Source organism: Anabrus simplex, chromosome 5 (assembly GCF_040414725.1).
Source record: "Anabrus simplex isolate iqAnaSimp1 chromosome 5, ASM4041472v1, whole genome shotgun sequence".
In the NCBI taxonomy this organism is placed as follows: Eukaryota; Metazoa; Arthropoda; class Insecta; order Orthoptera; family Tettigoniidae; genus Anabrus; species Anabrus simplex.
The window spans coordinates 76210485-76232930 of NC_090269.1; the positions used below are offsets into that span (position 1 = coordinate 76210485).

General features: G+C 37.9%; 1 protein-coding gene across 2 annotated transcripts in view; it reads right to left on the reverse strand.

The window, feature by feature from the left end:
* Nucleotides 1–22446, reverse strand: part of LPCAT (lysophosphatidylcholine acyltransferase) — a 475917-nt gene that overhangs the window by 88044 nt on the left and 365427 nt on the right. Inside the window, exon 3 of one of the 2 annotated variants that reach the window (XM_067148133.2) lies at nucleotides 5872–6089. The exons of the other annotated variant lie outside the window; for it this stretch is intronic. Coding sequence (XP_067004234.2) covers nucleotides 5872–6089 — 218 coding nt within the window. The remainder of the gene's footprint in view (nucleotides 1–5871; nucleotides 6090–22446) is intronic. 2 annotated transcript variants of the gene reach the window in all.

Below are 22446 nucleotides of genomic sequence, written 5' to 3' on the forward strand. Positions count from 1 at the left end.
TTACGAAATATTAACATGAAAAATAGAGAAAAATTGTAGTCTATTTCAACACTCCCCTATTCATCAATTTAAGTGGAAGTAGTTCTATAACGACTTCAGTATGCTAGTCTTACGTGATGTTATGGAGAAGGGGCCCCACATATTTAAATAGCCCAGGGCCCCCAAAACCTTAATCCAGCACTGGGCACAGCAGCTATTCATTCACCATGCTTCTAAACATTACAAGTTTCACAGTTTATATGGAACTAGCTGCAAACCTATCTGCAACTGTCAAAATTACTATGGTACATGAAAAGTAAGAGAAAATTTGAAACGAACATGTCCTCCCAATAAATGAACACCAGATTCTAATTAACATGTTAAATCTGTCACTGCTGTAGGACTAAATAGGACAAATAAATATGTTGTCTACTATGGAACCACCTACAACAAAGCTCTATATGCAAAATCTTCAAAGCAGTCAGTAAGACTTATTTTAGTGCCTTATGCAAGTAGATAAGTATGTTGGTACATGCAACTAAATGACAATTACATCTTTCTGAATGAGAGGCATTTTATTGAGAAAGAACTAAGCCTGCAAAATTTCACCTCTTCTCGTTAAATGTGTTGTTACAGAGGTGCAGAGATATGAATGTTGATGTCTATGCCTGTTTTATAGACTATAAAAAAGCTTTTGATTGTGTCAGGCACAATAAGCTGATAGAGATTCTAAGATCAACAGGTACTCCGGTGACTTACGTATAATCAGTAACCTGTACTGGAATCAGTTTGCAAATGTCAAAACTGATCAAGGAACTTCAGAAACTGCTTTGATCAGGAAGGGCGTCCTCCAGGGTTGTGTACTGTCACCTCTGTTGTTTAACATTTACTCAGAGGCAATCTTTAAAGAAACATTGGAGGACTATGGTGGAATCAAAATTAATGGGAAAATCATCAACAACATCAGATATGCAGATGATACTGTAGTCATAGCTGATGACATGTCTGCCCTTCAGTGCATGATAAACTCCTTAGTTTAGCACAGTGAAGAGTTTGGATTATATTTTAACCCCTCAAAAACGAAACTGATGGTGTTCTCTAAGAAGACAATTCAGACAAATCTCACAATAAAAGATAAAATAGTTGAGCAAGTGTCTTCTCTCAAATATCTGGGTACCATCTTGGATGACCAATGTAACTCCAAATGGGAGATAATATCTAGAATTGAGCAGGCCAGGAAACAATTCATTACCATGAAGAAATACTTTGTGAGGTCAGATCTCAGTCTCCAACTACAAATTCGTATGATCCGCTGCTATATATTTTCTGTTCTCCTATATGGATGTTAAAGCTGGACTCTGGACCCAATCATAGAAAAACGTATTGATGCCTTCGAAATGTTCCTGTATCGCCGTCTCTTGCGGATATCCTGGGTAATGAAAATCTCAAATGCCGACGTCCTTCGTCGGATGAAAAAGCAAAAAGAACTACTGCTCACCATAAAACAGAGGAAAACGCAATACCTAGGACATATCATGAGAGGTGAGAGGTTTCAGTTATTACAGCTTATTATCGAAGGGAAGATACAGGGGAAGAGATCTGTTGGGAGAAGAAGAAATTCATGGCTGAAAGACCTTCGAAGATGGCACTGCTGTACTTTAGAAATGGCATTCCATTCTGTGCTGTCAAGATCAGAGCTAGTTACGTGGATCGCCAACCTCCGCTCGGAGATGGCGTCTTAAGAAGAAGAAGAAATCATATCTTTACCATAGAATTTCTTGCAATGAAGCATCCAGGATCAAAACTTGTTAGACGAACTCCGTTACATGTAATAAACTTCATGTTTCACATGTTCACGCCGCACCATTTTAATATTGATGATTGACAAGACACCACCACGCCGCGTCACATGATACTAAGACTTTTTATCTACTCAATTCAACGTGCCTCGCCTTATTTTTAATGTTTTGTATTTGTGACTGAAGATGTCCCATAAGAGGACGAAACATGTATCATGAATGTAATTTAATGTAGTCTTTTTAATAAAGACACTTGCAGTATTGTAAAGATGGAATTATATAATCCAAATTTTCACAAGTTTAGACGAACTCCATACAAAGACATCTCTCTCATGGAGGTAATGTCACGGGCATACTGCAGAATAGTGAAGGTGATTCCTTCACCGCACACTTCAAATATGGTGATTGTCATTACATTTTTTTTTGCCAGTACATGGAGCCGTACCCATCAATATGGCACAATCACTTTGCTGAAAGAAATATATTTTTCATTCAAAAGTACAAAATGGTGATCATGAAACGTTCATTGTATTTTCTGTGTCTGATGCTAGTTTTACCTGTTGAAACTTTTTTGTTATCTCATTATCACTATGAAAGACAGACTGAATAGGGAATTTTATATATGTTTACTCATTTCTGATCTGAAAAAGAGCACCAAAAGTGGGATTTGGAAGTGTTTTAAGAGGGTGATATTATTCAGAATTATATATGAAATGTCTGTGGATCATATAAAAAGAACTTAATGAATGGGATAAGTTAAAAGAGGGAGCACATTAATGAGTTTTACTGTAGTTAATTTTTTGCTTCACCAAATTGTGTTTCGTTTGTTCTGTGCAGCAGAAAAGATTAGTTAGCATGTGTCATGGGCAAACTTAACAATATTTTAACAAAGTTATGGTATTTAATGCATTTTAAGGTGAAAACACAACTTTGAATTCATGTTTTACATTCAAATATATAATTTTGAAGCAAGCAATGCGAGACTTATCTCAGGTTATAATGTTACATTGAAGTAAAGTTTTGACTGGACTTCATGAATTTTTAATTGATGCTTCTTGTAGGTTCTAATGTCTTCAGTTTTAAGAACATATTTTTTCATAAGATCCTGAATCTGAAGTTTAGCTATGAAGTACAATGGACACAACTATACACAGCTCGCAATTACAGACTTGAAGAGAGTATTACGCAGGTAGCCTAGTACTATCAGCCTGCATTGCAGGTAATGTTTCAGACATAGACGGCATTCTTATTACTACTCCTTTTGGAAACAAATCATCTTGCTGTGCATGAAAGCTGAGGCTAAAGGTGATTCAAGGCAAGTAAGCCTGTAACATTTTTTCACTTTGTCAACAAAATTGCCATGAGAAGAGTTATCCCTTTTTGGATGATTTTTATGTCTTAGGAGGAGAAATTTCTCATTTCTTAGTTGTCAACTTCTTTCTAATCTATACACAAATAGAAGCTTTATTTTTAAATGGTCATAAAATGTTAAGAGTAATAAGATTATCACAGTTTACATGAAAGTATAAATAGCATTTTCATTCAATTCAAATGGTATCCAGATCAAATTTCCTCATTCCAAAGTCTACTGTTTTTATCTTCCAACTTCCAAATTTGCTTCCTTACTTTAAAGGAAAATCGAAACTGTTCAAATAGCTATTACAGAAAGGAAAGATAGGAAACTTAATTTGCAAAATACCGTACTGTAAAATATAAGTGTTTCCCTTCATTAGAGAAAATATTTATTACTGGTACTATAAAATTAACTTATGAAATGTATACAGTTTTCATAGGCTCCAGAGATGTTCACAGCCCATTATAGGCAACAGAGAACTGGTATTACTGCTTTCATAAAATATGCTGAAGTCTACAAAACAAAACCTTACTGAAATATTTAGGGCTTCCATATTGAAGTATTACACATAAGATGTGTTTTGGATTAATATCAAGGAAATAAAACATCAAATTTTGTAACATGTTTTTATGTCCATGACAGCAGAATTTACTACGAAAAAGTACATTTAAAGTAATCTACACAGAATAAACCCAAAAAAACATTGTATTATAAATCTTAATGTAGTTATAAGTATGGTGCTGTATAAGAAATAAAATACTTCATGCATTATAAAATAGTTATGACAATTAACATGCAACAGCGAGAAAGGTGCCTGGGAATCTACCAGTCTTGGAAACGTAGAAGAACCTTTGATAGCAGTGCACAGTGAAAAACGTGAATTAAAGAAAAATTTGCTTAAAATAAGCAAATTTCTGATACAGTATTTATCACTGGGGAAGAAGATTGAATAAATTTTCAGTTAAAATGTGCAGTTTTCAATAACATGACATCACAATATCATAAAGGAATAATAAGGTGGCTCTTACGTAGGCATTTCTCAAGTTCTACAACTTGGCATTCACATGAGCAAGCAAATGCATTACAAGTGCCCAAATTAACTAATGCTTATGAAACATTTCAAGGTAGAGTTCCGGTTCTTATTACCTCTGTAACATAAAAAGTGATGAGAAAATGAAAAAAAAAAAAAAATAGACTGATTGGACTCAATTACAGTTACCTGAGAAATATTTTACTAATTATAATTACAAATCACTTTTTCAACAAGTAATCAGTAACATTACAATTACTTTACCGAAAGCTGGTCTTAAGAAAATACCTGGTATTTTTTTTTTCTGCATGAGGAAAAGGTATTACTTCATTTTTTATTTTTTAGCATTGATACATTGAGTGGGAATCATGACTAAAGAAACATGATGCCTTGGATCTTTCAAAACAATTTTTCTGATAATTTTTATTTTAGTTAAATTTTATATAATTTGCCATTTACTTTAGAAAATAATTAGCTCTTCAATTCTCATGACAAAGCCTTGACCTCTTAAGGGAAAGCATTTTTGCATTTGCTGGCAATACACTCTACAGGGACACTTGAAGGAATACTTTTATTTAATTTTTAGAACATTACCAGCAATGATGGATTATGTAGTATAAGTCTGATGTCTTTGGAAGTATTGGAGAGGTATGAATGTACCTCATCCAATGCTAGTGAAGCTACTCATTCTGCTGTAGGAAGTTATTTTCATCATCAATGAAAATTTTTGTTTCTGCTTCCATGTGATGCATATTGATTAATAAAATGTAATGATTACAATTTTATTTCCACAAGTAAATTACTAGTGAAAATTACATTTTTAAAAAAGTAAATGATTACAAGTAAGAATTACTTAAAAAGCATTTGTTACAGATAATTTCATTACTTTTACTCAATTACTTCCCAAATCTGAACAGAAAACAAACAAAAATCAATTTTTATACCAAGATTTCCTCAGTTTAAAATAATATCAGTACTTGATGTCAAGTAGATACTCATGTACATATGAAAGAGAGAGGCTGTATAAAAGAAACAAAGTGAATTTCTGCCATGTTACTTAAATGTCATGCTTTATGGAATGGCAAAATTCTTATTTTTCACACACTGCTATCCTCATTCATACAGAGAAAAGGGAACCTTAATGAGATCAATGGTAGCCAGTACAGAATTAATTAGCATTATTTGTCATTAATAAATCATTCCTTTACTTTCAACTGAAGTGCGATGCAGCTTTCGATTATATGGTATTCTAAGTTTGATTTCTCCTAAACTCCTTTCAGAAAGAAAATTTAGTCAAATGTTTGCCAAGTATATGGTAGCAGAATACAGTATATTTTTTGAAAAGTGAGTAAGAACCAAAATTTGCAACTTCAGAACAAAATGTAACAATTGTTTTAACAGTAGAGACTAGTAAAATGAAGCTAATAATTATTCTTTTGAATAAAATTACATGATTATTAAAATTATATTTTCATGTAAAATATCCATTTTAGAAAATTTTCATGGCAGCAGTATGCTATTTAATTCAGTGTTTTAAATCATTCAATCAAATTTCAGCTCCTGTAACTTCATGTCACTTTTTACAGGAGAGAAAATATAATATTCTGATTCATAAGGCTTTTGGAAAAGCTACTTTACTCGACTGAATGAATTTAGAAGATACCAGGCACCTGTAGATAAGGTACATTATATTAAGGTAGAATTCGTACTTCCAAAGAATGGCAGGTATGCTGTCTCGCCTTTGGCCACCACACTGGGTGCTCCTAAGTACACCACAGGTAATGCATCAAAATAAGAAGAATGGGGAGCTACAGCCAGCACGGGTGCCTCCTTTGCTGTGGCTTGCTTGCCCTTCACCGAGACCCAGTGGAAACCCCCGAAGAGGAACAGTGCCCGCATCACCCAGCAGATCACAGCCCGAGTGTCACTACAACCAACAAGCCAAGATGTCCTAATTTCACATGCAATATTGGAAGGACGTAAAGCATATCATGTACCACTGACATTCAACAACTGGGAAATACATTTTGAGTTATCCAGTTTAGGACCGAAGAAAAGTTATAATTCATAAAACTTAGACTTCGACAACCACTAAATGACATTATATCATTTTGGGGGTATCAGGTCATGTTATAATTATTGTATGCTGATGCATTTCAATCTTGCAACCAAGATCACCTTCAGAGCAATGATAATGAAGATTGAAAACTGTTAATGACAATTATCACTCCATATTAAGTAGATTCAAGATAGAAAGTTCCTGTTAGGAATGTAGTTCATTCCAGCATCTCCAGGGTTGAGGAGAAAGATGTTGAGGACTGAACTATCGAGGGTAGCTATGATCTGCCCAGTATATAGCCACCCGTTTGTTAAAATTATTTGGATGTTTAGCATGCCTGCCTGATGACTATGATCACTGAGGCATGAAGTCTGACACTGTGGTTAATCAGTTTGAGTCCCATTGGTCGAAAAAATGTTCACCATCAGAATGTTGGCCGGCAGGGTGCAGGAGGGGGTGGTGTACAATTTCTATTCACTAGATTGTGTGCCAAAAGCCTGGATTAAATTCTAAACCTCTTTACAGCGCTCATATTGAGAGAGGGCATTAACGCTGTTGATGGTGATTCGTACATCGGATGGAGACATCAAGCCTTGAACAGACTCCTTGGTGCTATTTGCGATGTGCTAGCACCAGGTTTCACTCTCTCCCTTCCTACTATACCAGACATACATTTGATATTTAGCAATTTCTATCTATCCAAGAATTATTCTAGGTACAAAACTTTTCTCCTTACAAGTGACAGATATTGCATCAAAAATGATCCTGAAGGTTTAAATTGTGCTGGGATATATAAGATTCCTTGTTCCTGTAGATCTTTTTATGTTGGTCAAACAAGTAGGAAGGTAGCAGTGATGGTTAAGGAACATCACAGGCATTTAAGTCTTTGCCAGCCAGAGAAGTCTGCTGCAGTGGAGCATGCCATATGTAATGACCATCACATCATTTTTGATGCAACAGCTTTCATTTGTAAGGAGAAATGTTTTACACCTAGAATTATTTGTGAGGCAATAGAAATTCCTAAACATTCAAATAATTTTCAAAGGTATGGCTGCTATATACTGAGTAGATCATGGCTACCCTCCATAGTTAAGTTTACAACATCTTTCTCCTCAAATCTGGAGGCCCTGGAATGAACTACATATCTAACACTGTCTTTCTATCTTGAGTCTACTAATTATGGAGTGACAATTGCTATTAACGGTTTTCATTCTTCATTAACATTGTTCTGAAGATGATCTTGGTTGCAAGACTGAAATGATTCAGTGTTCAATAATTATAATGACATAATATCCCAAAAATAATGTGTTATATTTCATGCTTATCAAGGGGCAGTCGAATAAACCATTCCTTAAGAGTTATAGTATCCCATCTTTTAAAGCTTCTATACCCAGTCCCTACCCTTTTCTATCCTATCATCACAACAGAATCGGTGTGATGATCGTATCTGATTCTCCTCAAATAAAGTTGCTCCAGTATAAAGCATAGACTATACTACCTAATGCCTTGTCACAGACTGTGTCAAAATCTTCATAGTGACTTTCCACAGGACAATTTGGGCAATGGTAAAGATGCTCCAGGCCTTGAAAAGCACTGCAGTAACAGGCACCAGTTTCTGTATAGCCCCATTTTTGAATAAGTCTACCTACGTAGAATTTTGAACTAATACACGTGGGAATATATAATAAGTTTGGCTTCCTAACTTTGCAACTATAAATGATATCTAAATTGTGAAGGAATAAAATATATCTAAATTAGTTTCAATATTTGGTCATGTCATGGCAAGTGGTGAATTTTTATTAATATTTTCTAGCTGATCTGGGGCACAGTGTTCTGAGGCTGATGTCAAATTCTGTTTAGGGATTTGACAATATTGTGCTCAAAGTATTTATGTGCAGCACTGGCAATACTATAGTATGAAAGGGCATTCAAACTCCATATATGAGGCTTGGAGTAGACATTAGATTTACATGTGTGTGTGGGATGTGATGGCCAAGTGCCATCGACATTGGGATCTCACCAAGATGGCTGTGGTTCAAATTTTGACCAATGTACATGGAATTTTTGAGATGAAATCTGGTACGTCCGTGGTTTAAATCCAACATAAAATTGGAGGTTAAATTGTGATATCTACAGTCATGCAAAATTATAAGCTTGCTTGCTTCTACATATGCTTTCAAGCAACATTGGAGCTAATAGTAATGTGTAATGTAAGCTTGTGCATTCAACAAAATTAGCCAATAAATCTATAAACAAATGCCATTGCTGGTGATTGAATGGTTTCTGAAGGTAAAAAAATCCATACCATGCTATATTCACATCAGCATGTAATAGGACCCAGTAAATAATAATAATAATAATAATAATAATAATAATAATAATAATAATAATAATAATAATAATAATAATAATAATAATAATAATAATAATAATAATAATAATAATAATAATAATAATAATAATAATAATAATAATAATAATAATAATAATAATAATAATAATAATAATAATAATAATAATAATAATAATATCCTAGTTCATGAACTATGGGCAACGGCTGAGTGGCCTAGTAAGTGGTCCTGAGAGTCGAGATACCAGTTGCTATGGAATAGGAGTGGGCATCTCGGATATATTCTGAGTCATGGCCCTCCTTGTGCTCAGGCGGCTAGGACTATACAATTCACCGGTGGTCCATAACACGTTAGAGAAGAGATCCTCACTTGGACTATGTGCAAGTAGGGTAGCATCCTGCTTCATGAATTTACCGAGCTCAGAACATTTTAAGCAAGCCTCGGACCTATGGGAGAAATGGAGTCCCACTCCTATTTGACAGGCGAGGGACTCGTTGGAAACAACTTGGCGAATGAAATGGAATTCGATGAGGAGCTATCAATATTAATGGGGCTTATGGATGGAAGAAAGAAAGTAGAACTGGCTGAGTCAGCAAAAAGGATGCATCTGGATGTGCTAGGAGTAAGTGATATTCGGGTAAGGGGAGATAACGAGGAAGAGATAGGAGATTATAAAGTGTACTTGACAGGTGTTAGAAAGGGAAGGGCAGAGTCTGGGGTAGGGCTCTTTATCAGGAATACCATTGCACACAACATAGTTTCTGTTAGGTACGTAAATAAGCAAATGATGTGGGTAGATTTGTCAGTGGGAGGAATTAGGACAAGAATTGTGTCCGTGTATTCACCATGTGAGGGTGCAGATGAGGATGAAGTAGGCAAGTTTTATGAAGCATTGAGTGACATCATGGTCAGGGTCAACAGCAAGGATAGAATAGTGCTAATGGGCGATTTCAATGCGAAAGTTGGGAATAGAACTGAAGAATACAAAAGGGTGATTTGTAAATGTGGGGAAGATATGTAAGCTAATGAGAATGGGAAGCGTTTGCTGGACTTCTGTGCTAGTATGGGTTTAGCAGTTATGAATACATTTTTCAAGCATAAGGCTATTCACCGCTACACATGGGAGGCTAGAGGTACCAGATCGATAATAGACTATATCTTAACCGACTTTGAATTTAGGAAATCTGTTAGGAATGTACGAATTTTCTGGGGATTTTTCGATGATACAGACCACTCTCTGATCTGTAGTGAACTAAGTATCCCTAGGCCTACGGTAGAGAAAGTGAAATCTGTCTGCAAGTGAATAAGGGTAGAAAATCTCCAGAACAAGGAAATTAGACAGAAGTACATGGATATGATTAGTGAGAAATTTCGAACAGTGGACAGTAAGCAGGTTCAGGGTATAGAAAGTGAATGGGTGGCATACAGGGATGCTGTAGTAGAAACAGCAAGGGAATGGCTAGGAACAACTGTGTGTAAAGATGGGAAAAGGCAAACACCTTGGTGCAATGATGAAGAGAGAGCAGCTTGTAAACGTAAAAAGAAGGCTTATCAGAAATAGCTCCAAACAAGGGCTGAGGCAGACAGGGATTTGTACGTGGATGAACGAAACAGCGAAACAAATAGTTGTTGAATCCAAAAAGAAGTTGTGGGAAGATTTTGGTAATAACCTAGAAAGGCTAGGTCAAGCAGCAGGGAAACCTTTCTGGACAGTAATAATCTTAGGAAGGGAGGGAAAGGGAAATGAGCAGTGTTTTGAGTAATTCAGGTGAACTCATAATAGATCCCAGGGAATCACTGGAGAGGTGGAGGGAATATTTTGAACATCTTCTCAATGTAAAAGGAAACCATCCTGGTGGTGTTGCGAACAGGCAAGCTCATGGGAAGGAAGAAAATGATGTTGGTGAAATTACTCTTGAGGAAGTGGAAATGATGGTAAATAAACTCCATTGTCATAAGGCAGCAGGAATAGATGAAATTAGACCTGAAATGGTGAAGTATAGTGGGAAGGCAGGGGTGAAATGGCTTCATAGAGTAGTAAAATTAGCATGGAGTGTTGGTAAGGTACCTCCAGATTGGACAAAAGCAGTAACTGCACCTATCTATAAGCAAGGGAACAGGAAGGATTGCAACAACTATTGAGGTATCTCATTGATTAGTATACCAGGCAAAGTATTTACTGGCATCTTGGAAGGGAGGGGGCGATCAGTCATTGAGGAGAGGAAGTTGGATGAAAACCAGTGTGGTTTCAGACCACAGAGAGGCTGTCAGGATCAGATTTTCAGTATGCGCCAGGTAATTGAAAAATGCTATGAGAGGAATAGGCAGTTGTGTTTATGTTTAGTAGATCTAGAGAAAGCATATGACAGGGTACCAACGGAAAAGATGTTCACTATACTGGGGGACTACGGAATTAAAGGTAGAATCAATCAAAAGTATTTATGTTGACAATTGGGTTTCAGTGAGAATTGATTGTAGAATGAGTTCTTGGTTCAGGATACTTACAGGGGTTAGACAAGGCTGCAATCTTTCACCTTTACTGTTCGTAGTTTACATGGATCATCTGCTGAAAGATATAAAATGGCAGGGAGGGATTCAGTTAGGTGGAAATGTAGTAAGCAGTTTGGCCTATGCTGACGACTTGGTCTTAATGGCAGATTGTGCCGAAAACCTACATTCTAATGTCTTGGAACTTGAAAATAGGTGCAGTGAGTATGGTATGAAAATTAGCCTCTCGAAGACTAAATTGATGTCAGTAGGTAAGATATTCAACAGAACTGAATGTCAGATTGGTGATACAAAGCTAGAACAGGTCGATAATTTCAAGTATTTAGGTTGTGTGTTCTCCCAGGATGGTAATATAGTAAGTGGGATTGATTCTAGGTGTCGTAAAGCTAATGCAGTAAGCTTGCAGTTGTGATCAACAGTATTCTGTAAGAAGGAAGTCAGCTCCCAAATGAAACTATCTTTACATCAGTCTGTTTTCAAACCAACTTTGCTTTACGGGAGCGAAAGCTGGGTGGACTCAGGATATCTTATTCATAACTTAGAAGTAACAGACATGAAAGTAGCAAGAATGATTGCTGGTACAAACAGGTGGGAACAATGGCAAGAGGGTACTCAGAATGAGGAGATAAAGGCTAATTTAGGATTGAACTCGATGGATGAAGCTGTACGCATAAACCGGCTTCGGTGGTGGGGTCATGCGAGGCGAATGGAGGAGGATAGGTTACCTAGGAGAATAATGGACTCTGTTATGGAGGGTAAGAGAAGTAGAGGTAGACCAAGACGATGATGGTTAGACTCGGTTTCTAACGATTTAAAGATATGAGGTATAGAACTAAGTGAGGCCAAAACACTAGTTGCAAATCGAGGATTGTGGCGACGTTGAGTAAATTCACAGAGGCTTGCAGACTGAAGGCTTAAAGGCATAACAGTCTATAACGATAATGAATGTATGTATGTATGTATGTATAATAATAATAATAATAATAATAATAATAATAATAATAATAATAATAATAATAATAATAACAACTACTACTTTTACAGTTTTTGGAGATGCTGAGGTGCTGGAATTAGTCCTGCAGGACTTCTTTTACATGTTAGTAATTCTACAGACACGAGACCGACGTATTCTAGCATATTCAAATACTACTGGTCTGAGCCAGGTTTGAACCTGCCAAGTTGGGGTCAGAAGGCCAGCGCCTCAACCGTCTGAGCCACTCAGCCTGGCCCTGATAAACATCATTTGGCTAAATTCTCTCGTCATTCTTCTCATCTACATAGACAGAAAAGGTGTGACATCAGTGTTGTTACAACAAGTACCATATTAACTTTTCTTGGTATTATGTTCCAGTAACTACTTTTATGGTTTTGGAAGTGCCCAAGTTCTAGAAATTTTTTCTCACAGGAGTTCTGTTACATGATGGCAAATCAAGTGTCGTGATGCTGGCGTAAGTGAGCATCTTCAAATATCACTGGTCCGAGTTAGCATTAAGTCCACCATCTTGAGCTCAAGAAGGCCATTTGAGCCACTCATTTTGGTTATGTTTTACCCTTGTCTTTCCTTTCTGCCATTTTTTTCTCACAATGACCTGACATTGTGTTTGGTTCCTAACTTATTCCTAGTTTTATACACTGATTATTATATATTGTATTTGTGTGTATCATCATTAGGAGTATTTCATTAGTCTTTACCGAAATTTGCTGAGGGAAGTCAAATGAATTCTGAACTATCTTGATCAAAGCAAGCCTCTACTCTGTCAAAACTTGTCCTATAGTGAAAATTCTCTTACTCTCCAAATACTGTGCTTTGAATGTGGTGGCAGTAAATATGAATGTACTGTTGTTCAAAAGAGAAAAATGAGTATGTGGTATTGTATGTTCTTTGCATTTAATATTTTATCAGACTTATCAAAATATAATTCACCTCCCATGTAGATATGAACCCTGTGGATACCCACAACAAATATTATATCTATATGTTCAATTGTTTCTGAGGAAAGGGTACCTACCTGCAAGGAACTTATACTGTACAATAGTATGTGCTCATTCTCTTTTTTGGGTACTGTTTACAAAGTGCATGGCTTTATTATTAAAAGAAAACTCAAAATTATCTTTGGGGATGTGTGTGTGTTATGTAGGGATGTGTATGCGTTAAGTAGTGGTGTGTGTGTGTGTGTGTGTGTGTGTGTGTGTGTGTGTGTGTGTGTTGTGTTGTGTTTGTTCTATGGAGTAAACTGGAGAAGGGAACTGTTGGAGCACCTTATGGAAACAGTGGCTCTTTATTTTTCATGATGCGCTAATGCCAGAAAGAAACCTTTCATGTATTTGGGTTGGTATCAGAGTGTATGGGAAATTTCCACCCTCATTTAAGAAGACGCAAGGTTGCTCTGGTTGAAATTCTGCATGTGACTGGTCGATTGGTTCCACTGTTCTAGAAGGGTGACTCCTACAAATTCAGGGGGGGAGTGTGTATTTTAAGATGCAAAATTGGCATCCCATATTCTCATCTTGGTTCTCATTCTAGCCAGATATGCCTGTTTCGGGCTCTTGCTCCAAAGGGGAGTTTGGGCCGATGTAATGGGATAATGTGAATTGTATTTAATTTAACATATCATAACTCGTATCACTTGCAGGATTTTTGTGAGGCAGTCTTGCAGTTTAGATGGTTTAATTTAGTCAAAATAGCGCTTTTCAGTGCTAGAGTGTACTTTGTTTTGGAGCAGGCAACTTTACTGTATAACTAGTAATGTATATAGTATTTTTCTTTGTTTGCCTGTTTATGGATTAGCCCACTGTATAATGGCATTTTAAATTCCACAGTAGGTCTGATGCCTTTGATCCAAGTTGGTTAATTCCTCTAATTTGGGGACTGGATATTTATGTCTGTCCCAATACACTTTGATAGTTACACTTCCTTACAAATTTTAAAATTGAGATGTTAATGTTAGAAACCTATCACAATATCGCACACTCTCCTTTAGAATCACCCTCCATTTTCATATTATCAAAGCCGAAGATCAGACATCAAGAGCCAATGAAAGTAACTAACTTGTTTTAGTCCATACCAGAAGAGAGAGTACTGTACACTGTAAACACTAGATTTTGTAAGCACTGAATATTTAAGCCTTAAAAAGATACAAGTAGTTTCTCTTTATTAAGTCTGAAAATTCCCAGTTGATTGTGTGTCATTGATACTGAAATGGAAAATTAAAAGGATAGGTTACTCATTTTGTTAGTACACATACATGTATGTTAGTTTCTATCACCTCTTATTGAATGAAACAAAAATCTTCAAATTTTCCAAATGCAGCTGCATTAATTGAATTATTATGATTAGGTATGGTAGTGATTAAATAATTATTAGATCCTTCTATTGTTATATAATAGCACCAAGAAAGAAACAAATGGCAAATATCGGAACTTTATAAAACATTTCACGGTTATTAAGTTTGCAGTTATTAAGTGCTATCAACATGAGTCTGGATTTAGTAGCAGCTAAATTACTGCACTAAAGTTGGTAGACTCAACCTATCAAAATTCACTCAAAGAGCATTAAAAAACTACCAGTACCATTCTGTAGCTTTTTTTTTCTTTTCAATTTTGATCTCCTTTCCTCTCCCCCTCCCCTCTCTGGCTTAAGTCCTCAGACCCAGGTACTTTTTGTTGTATCTCCACTTTGTGGAGAAAAAAACATTTTTTAATTCTTTTTAGCCACTTGATTTCTTTTAGTTTCAGCAGACTGAAGAACCTAACAGTTATTTAAAAAATCACCTGAAGCTAGGAATTATAAAACAAAGTCATTTGTACAATCACTGTTGTTTTTTCAGCTTCCTATCTGACCTTTCCTGGTCAACTATTGTTCTTTTCCAACCCTGACGGTATTAGGTTTGCAAGGCCTAGGTAGTCTTTCATTTTCATGGCCTTTGTAGCCTTTCCCTTTCTTTTTCTGACATCTTCACTCTTAAGTCTAGGACCTCTTTCATTTTTCTGCTGATTAGTGTTAAGAGAGGATGGTTGCCCAGTTGTACTTCCTCTTAAAACAATAATCACCACCATCATCAGTCCATTCTTGCTTCCAAGCTAGTGGCTCTTCAGGTCTTTAGCTGTCCTGACCAAGCCTGTATGTTTTACTACCTTCAGTATCCTTATGGATAAACAGATTAGGGTCGGCAGTTATCGTCTCCTCCCCTTCTCTGTCCCCTTCATAGGTAAGATGGAAGAAAAAGTTTGTTATGATGCACAATAGTTTTAGTTCAGGGACCGGCAACATGTTGATCACGATCTATCGGCTCAGCTTGTATTAGAAATATCCCCAACAACATCCATGAAGTTTGGATACGCTGATGACTGACTGGGCAATAATTGCTGCTAGAGATCTATGCTTTAAGTGAACAGATGAGATGCTGACAAGTGATCTTTTTGAGACCAGGGAGACTACTCCCAAAAATGGAGACTTCAACCAAGCACAACAAAGACTGAAATTGTCTGTTTCCACCTTAACAGTAAAATGGTGGCAAGGGAACTTGCAGTATACTTTGGTAACAGTCTCCACCACCACAACAGATATCCCAAGTATTTGGATGCAACTCTGGACAGAGCACTGTTATTAATTTAACTGCTAAAATTAACACAAGAAACAACATCCTGTGGAAAATTATGGGGTGCCTCTTGGGGTACCAGTTCAATCACTTTCTGCTGCTCAGCTTTAGGCCTAGTTTATTTCGTCACCAAGTATTGTGCACCAGTGTGGATAACCAGCCCTTATGAAAGATTAATAGATCCGCAACTGAACACCACCATGAGCATGATTATAGGAACAATTATGTCAAATCCTATGCAATGGCTCCCTATCCTTAGCTACATACCTCCAGTTCACTTGTGGTGTTGCAACTCTCTGATGCAAGAATATCTCACGTTCCAGACCAACAAACGATTACCTATTCATGGTGATGTTAACTATCTACATGTGCACCGATTTTGCTCAAGGCATCCACCTATTTGTATGAAGCTTCTTGAGAGATGGTCCCCTGAATGGAAATTGTTTGCCCCTCCAGACAGTTCAGAAATGCCATGTATAACCGAGAAGGTGCCTGTGTTTGTTCAGCCTAGAAAGATCTGATCAAAACTGAATCGAATTTGGACCAACCATAATGTATGTGGGGATCTCGTGTACAAATTGAGAAAAGAAACCTTCACCATGTGCTGAAAGGCAGACTGTCAGTCACATGGTTCAAGAATGTCCACGAAGATCTTGCAAGGGCAAGATAAGGTACTCTTTTCCTCAGGACACCACACCGAGCTCGATAGCTGCATTTGCTTAAGTGCGGCCAGTATCCGGTATTCGGGAGATAGTAGGTTCAAACCCCACTGTTGGCATCACTGAAGATGGTTTTCCGTGGTTTCCCATTTTCACACCAGGCAAATGCTGGGGATGAACCTTAATTAAGGCCACGGCCCCTTCCTTCCCACTCCTAGCCCTTCCCTGTTCCATTGTCGCAATAAGACCTATCTGTGTCAGTACGACGTAAATCAACTAGCAGTACACCACAGGCACTCCAATAAATATTTAATCTTGATTTACAATTTTCATGTATACCATATGATAAATAAATATTAGTAGATCATGAGAACAGATTTAGTAGACTGCAAGCTTTAAGATGAGGAAAAGATTCAAATACTCGGCATTAAATTCTCCCACAAGCCCTAGGAAATATTTGTTTTATATTTAGATTGTCGCTTGTTCACGTTTGAACAGGTTTGGAAACAGCTGAAAATATTATTTCCCTTGCATATGTATGATATATAGAGTGAGAAGTGTTACAAAACAAAAGAAATGTTGGTTTGTGATTTTGCATGAGCACTTTCCTTTACCGACTGATGTTGCACTTTGAAGATTTTATTTGCTTGTACCTTTATAAATCCTTATTTTCAACCATGAGCATTCTTGAAAATCAGGTAAGATACAGAACTTAGTTAATTGATGAATATTTGGACTTATGTGGTCAGCCCAGTGTTACCATTTATTCACCCAACATAAACTGAGCAAACTCGGAATTGGCAGATGGTTGTGTAAGTTTGTCTGTGTAGTAAGTTGAGAATATTACATGTTCATGAAATGAGTTCCTGTACTAAGAGTGAGGACGGCATCTTATTTTTAATCTAATAAAATAAAACATCAAGTTTTCCAGGCGATTCGGTATATTTATGGCAATAATTCTACTGACAGAATAAAGAGCTTGGGTGATTTTCATGATTCGCTGCCTGATATTCTCTGTAACCTAATCATTCACGAGATTTGAATGGATAAGTGTATTTTTGTTCCTCAGGAAATGTGTTTCTCTATGGGAATATCTAGTGAGGCTCATAGCTCTGCGTCTTCATGGAAAAAAAATGGTACTTGATTCTTCCTTGGGGAGGGAGCAAATGTTGGTAGGCATAGAGTTAACCGCTCTGTCCTAAGTGCCAAGGTTACAAATAGTGCAAACCTTCAATTTCTACTCCTCCAGGGGTCTTCATGGCCTTTGTGAAGGTAACTTTTTTTTACTATGGAGTAATTAATGACAACTTGAGGAGATCTGTTCCATCTTCGTATAGGCTTTTAAGACTCTTAAGATAGTGTAGGCCTACTAGATGCTCAGTAAAGGGATACACTATTTCTCCTACCCCCCACCCCCACCCCCCACTAATTCCTACCTACTGTGGGTGGGGGAGGGAGTAGAATATATCCACGATATCCCCTGCCTGTCATAAGCAACAGTAATTTCGTGTGGCTATTTCTAGCCGAGTGCAGCCCTTGTAAGGCAGACCCTTCGAGGAGGGTGGGCGGCATCTGCCATGTGTAGGTAATTGCGTGTTGTTGTGGTGGAGGATAGTGTTATATATGGTGTGTGGCTTGCAGGAATGTTGGGGACAGCACGAACACCCAGTCCCCGAGCCACTGGAATTAACCAATGAAGGTTAAAATCCCCGACTCGGCCGGGAATCGAACCCGGGACCCTCTGAACCGAAGGCCAGTACGCTGACCTTCAGCCAACGAGTCGGACGTCAAATGGGCTCATCTTCGGAGGGGATTTTCGGACCACATGACTCCTAGTTGAGTCTGATATTGCTTCCACTTATTCCAGGCCCCTCACTTTCATCTTTCCTATCTGACATCTCTTGATCAAGTCTTGCTCTCTTCCAACACCTACGGTATTAGGTTTGCGAAGCGAAGCCCTTTGTGGCCCTTATCTTTCATCCTTTAAAGGGTTGGACCTCTTCCATTTATTCTTCTGATTAGTGCTAAGAGAGGACGGTTACTCAGTTATAACAATAATCACCACTACATCCTAATCCTCACGTATGAACCTGGCAACAACTGAGGAGATCTGTTCGCATTACTATGGGAAGAAACACTGGTGGTGGAATCAGTAACCATGATAAGGGATAGCTATAAAGGAAAGAGAGCAAGCACATAGAGGCTATATTTCATATTTTGTCCACTCCACTTTACAATGATTAGCATACTGCATACCAGAAGATTTTTGTTTCATTTCATTTGTTAGTCAAATACATATAACTTACGCAACATAAAACATGAAATAAGTTATATACAGAAATAAATTCCATCATCTGAAACAGAAGAGATGAGCATATTACAAAATACAATATGACACTCTTTAACATACCTACATAAATTTTGGAATATACTTCAGGTTTTTCTTACGTTTCAAACAGTAAAAATAAAATAACAAGGAAGACAAAAATGTATTGATGAGGAAGCAACATATAATTTTCAAAATAAGTATAGTTATTTTCTGAAAGAATCGGATAATGTAAGAATAAATAACATTATTCCTTATTCAAATTATAACCAATGCTTTGAATAAGCTCTGGGAAAAAAAAAATGACACCAAATCACAAGAACTACACCCTTACTGATCATATCAGTAACACATCAAAGTGCACAAGAAGATGAGAACAAGAAGATAATGTATGACTGAACATTGTAATAGTACTAATGAAATAAAAGAACATCTTAATAACATAGGCATATTATTGATTGACTGATCAAATGAGTGTGACCTCCGATATGCCTTGTGTAGGTCTTTCTGTTTGACGACTATGGGTGACCTGTGTGTGTGTGGGTGAGTGATGATTGTGATGATCGTGATTTAGGGAGAGGGTGAAACCCGGTGTCGACACACAGCTTACTCCTACCAAATAAGACTAAGGAGGCTGGTGAAGGCTTAATGTCTGCACCCACCATCACTATCAATAGCGTCATATGCCCTCTCTCCTTGTGGAGAGATTTGTAATTAAACCCAGGCTTCGGGTACGCAATCTAGTGACCAGAAATTATGTTCCACCACCTCTCCTACTCTGCCAGTCATCTTTCTGAAGGTGTCAGACTTCAAAGAGTTTACACTAGCATTGCTTCCACTTACTTGTGCCAGGTCCTGACTTTCATCTATCCTATCCGACCTCCTTTCGTCAATCCTTGTTCTTTTCTGATCTCAACGGTATTAGGTTTACGACTCCTGCGGAGTCTTTAATTTTCACGCCTTTTGTGGGCCTTGTCTTTCTTTGGCCGATACCTTCATATTTTGAAGTGTCGGAATGTTTCCATTTTTTTGGCCTTTCATCAGTGTTAACAGAGTATGGTTTCTCGCAAGGGAAGGGCGTAAGCCGGCGAATCACGGATCTTACGTAAATTTTGCGCAAACGTTAAATGAGCCAAGAATAAAACAACGGTCAAAACATTGATTTCGGAAATTAACTCATGCGACCTACAGAAAGCGTTAGAGTTCGCACGTTCAAATTGGAGCGCTTGGCTATGCAGGACTGCGGCGCGTGATGGATTCACTCGTCGAGGGACCGCACCACTTCTTTTCTATTCCGTTATTAATTACGTAGCACGTCCTGAAAATGATGTAGCGGCGTCAAGAGACTTAACTTAATTCCTCAATTAATTGTGGGTCAATAAAGACAATAGAATAAGATTTTTATAGTGATAATAAAGGTTAATCAATATAACAGTTGACGTTACACACGGAAGCAAGTTACTCCTTATAGCTTCTGCAACAATGATGCTTGTGGTAGAAATGTTGAAAGCACATAACGGTTCTACATCACCACATAGAACGAAGCGAGGATAAGGGCTTAATATAACATGTTCCATATTTTTCTTTCAACGCAAAAATAACTGATGATGATGATGATGATGATTATGATGGTGATGATGATGTTTGTTCAAAGGGGCCTAAGATCTAGGTCATCGGCCCCTAATGGTACGAAATTGAACAATACGACATGATAATTAAAATTTTAAAATGTATCCACTGACTAGAATTTAAAATAAATGGTGATGAAAAATGATTATGAGATTAAAACAATCAGTGGATCTAATTCGCAATGTCTTATTTTCTAAGAACATTATAGAAAATACAGCTGACAATGGAATAAGGCATTGCCTTTTTTTTTGCTCGTTGCTTTACGTCGCACCGACACAGATAGGTCTTATGGCGACGATGGGACAGGAAAGGGCTAGGAGTGGGAAGGAAGCGGCCGTGGCCTTAATTAGGTATAGCCCCAGCATTTGCCTGGTGTGAAAATGGGAAACCACGGAAAACCATTTTCAGGGCTGCCGACAGTGGGGTTCGAACCAACTATCTCCCGAATACTGGATACTGGCCGCACTTAAACGACTGCAGCTATCGAGCTCGGTAAGGCATTGCCTGGAAGCGCGCACACACACACACACACACACACACACACACACACACACATATATATATATATATATATATAAAATTCAAGTTAGAAGTTACAATAACACATTAAAATACGCAAACACGAACTAAAATAGAGTCAATGGGATACAAGTGCAGTTAATAGAAATACAATAATGCAAAGGACATTATTACACACGAGAAAAAACCACTATCCCTCATAAAACGGATGAGGTCTGCTGACAGCTCGTCATCTCGCAGGATGAGGGAGATCGTACTCGGGAGTTTTACACTACGGCATTCTCGCTGAGGGGCAGTTCTACCAGATTTTAAGATCTGAAAAATCTGAAGATCAGTCGAGATGGGTTCCTACATGAGCAGTGATGACAGACCTGCTGGTTTTAAACAGACGGTAAATATCCCCTTTTTATGAAGCATTTTGATTTACTAACATGCTTACGAGGTACCAATTTTAAAAGAAAATATATTGGATGCCTTGTGCTTGATTAATATTGCAAGTAATTATAGACGCCGATCGACCAGATCCACGCACTCCGTAAGGATGTGGACCACGGTAAGATGATCGCCACAAGTACACACTGGAGTGGGTTCTCCTTTCAGTAAATAGGAGTGAGTTACTATACCGTGGCCGATCCGAAGACGACAATAATACAACTGCTTCCCTCCTAGAAGCCCGAAGGGAAGTCCTCCATACCTTCGTTGTACCAGCAGTAGAATATCCCCTCATTGTTGTAAGAGGTGACTTAAAAAAGACCCTATGGTTTCTCAACTAGGGAGCTTAAATTGATGACTACGGGACCTCTCACTGAGTCTGCCATTGATTCCACTTGCTTGTGTCAGTTAATTATCACATTATCTATCTTACTTGGTGAACTCTTGTTCTCTTCTAATTCCAATGTTATTAGGTTTGCGAGGCGTAGGGAGTCTTTCATTGCAATGCCCTTCATGGCCCTTTCCTTTCTTTTAACGATACCTTCGTTCTTCGAACTACTTCCTTTTCTACCTATGATTAGCGTGAAGAGAGAATGGTTGCCAAGTTGTACGTCATCTTAAAGCAATAACCACTACCACTACTTAGCTGCAGGCTTTCCACCCAGGCAGCCAACATCCGAATCCTGTTCCTCCTCGGTTGAAACTTTCCTCTTAAAAAAAGGGATGTTCCATCAGGAAGGGCATCCTGCCTTAAACTGCATCCAAAATACAAAATAACTCACGGCAGTTCCAATGATTCAGAAATACCTAAGATAAATTGAAGAAAGTTTAAAGCAGGGCCTCTGAAACGCCCAAAATCTCACGCGTGCAGATCGAGGCGCAAGAGCTCTGTGCACTGTGCATCGGTGCGGCTCGGCATGGCTCGGATCAACGCTTCGTCTCTGGGCTATTCGGCTAAGCTCGGCTCAACTCAGCCCGGATTTGGAGCGCTACGGCGCAAGTGGGGCAGAGGGAGACAGGCGGAACGAGCGAGACAGGCGTGTGGAAAGAGAGAGTAAGCGCTATTGCTCCAAATCGAGGAGTGGGGGGGTCTGCACTCTGGTCAACCAAGCCAAGTCGCATTTTGCACCGTGCACAGTGCATGCACCCTGAGAGACCCTGGTTTAAAGCATAGGAATATTACGCAAAGGAATACTTCCTTGA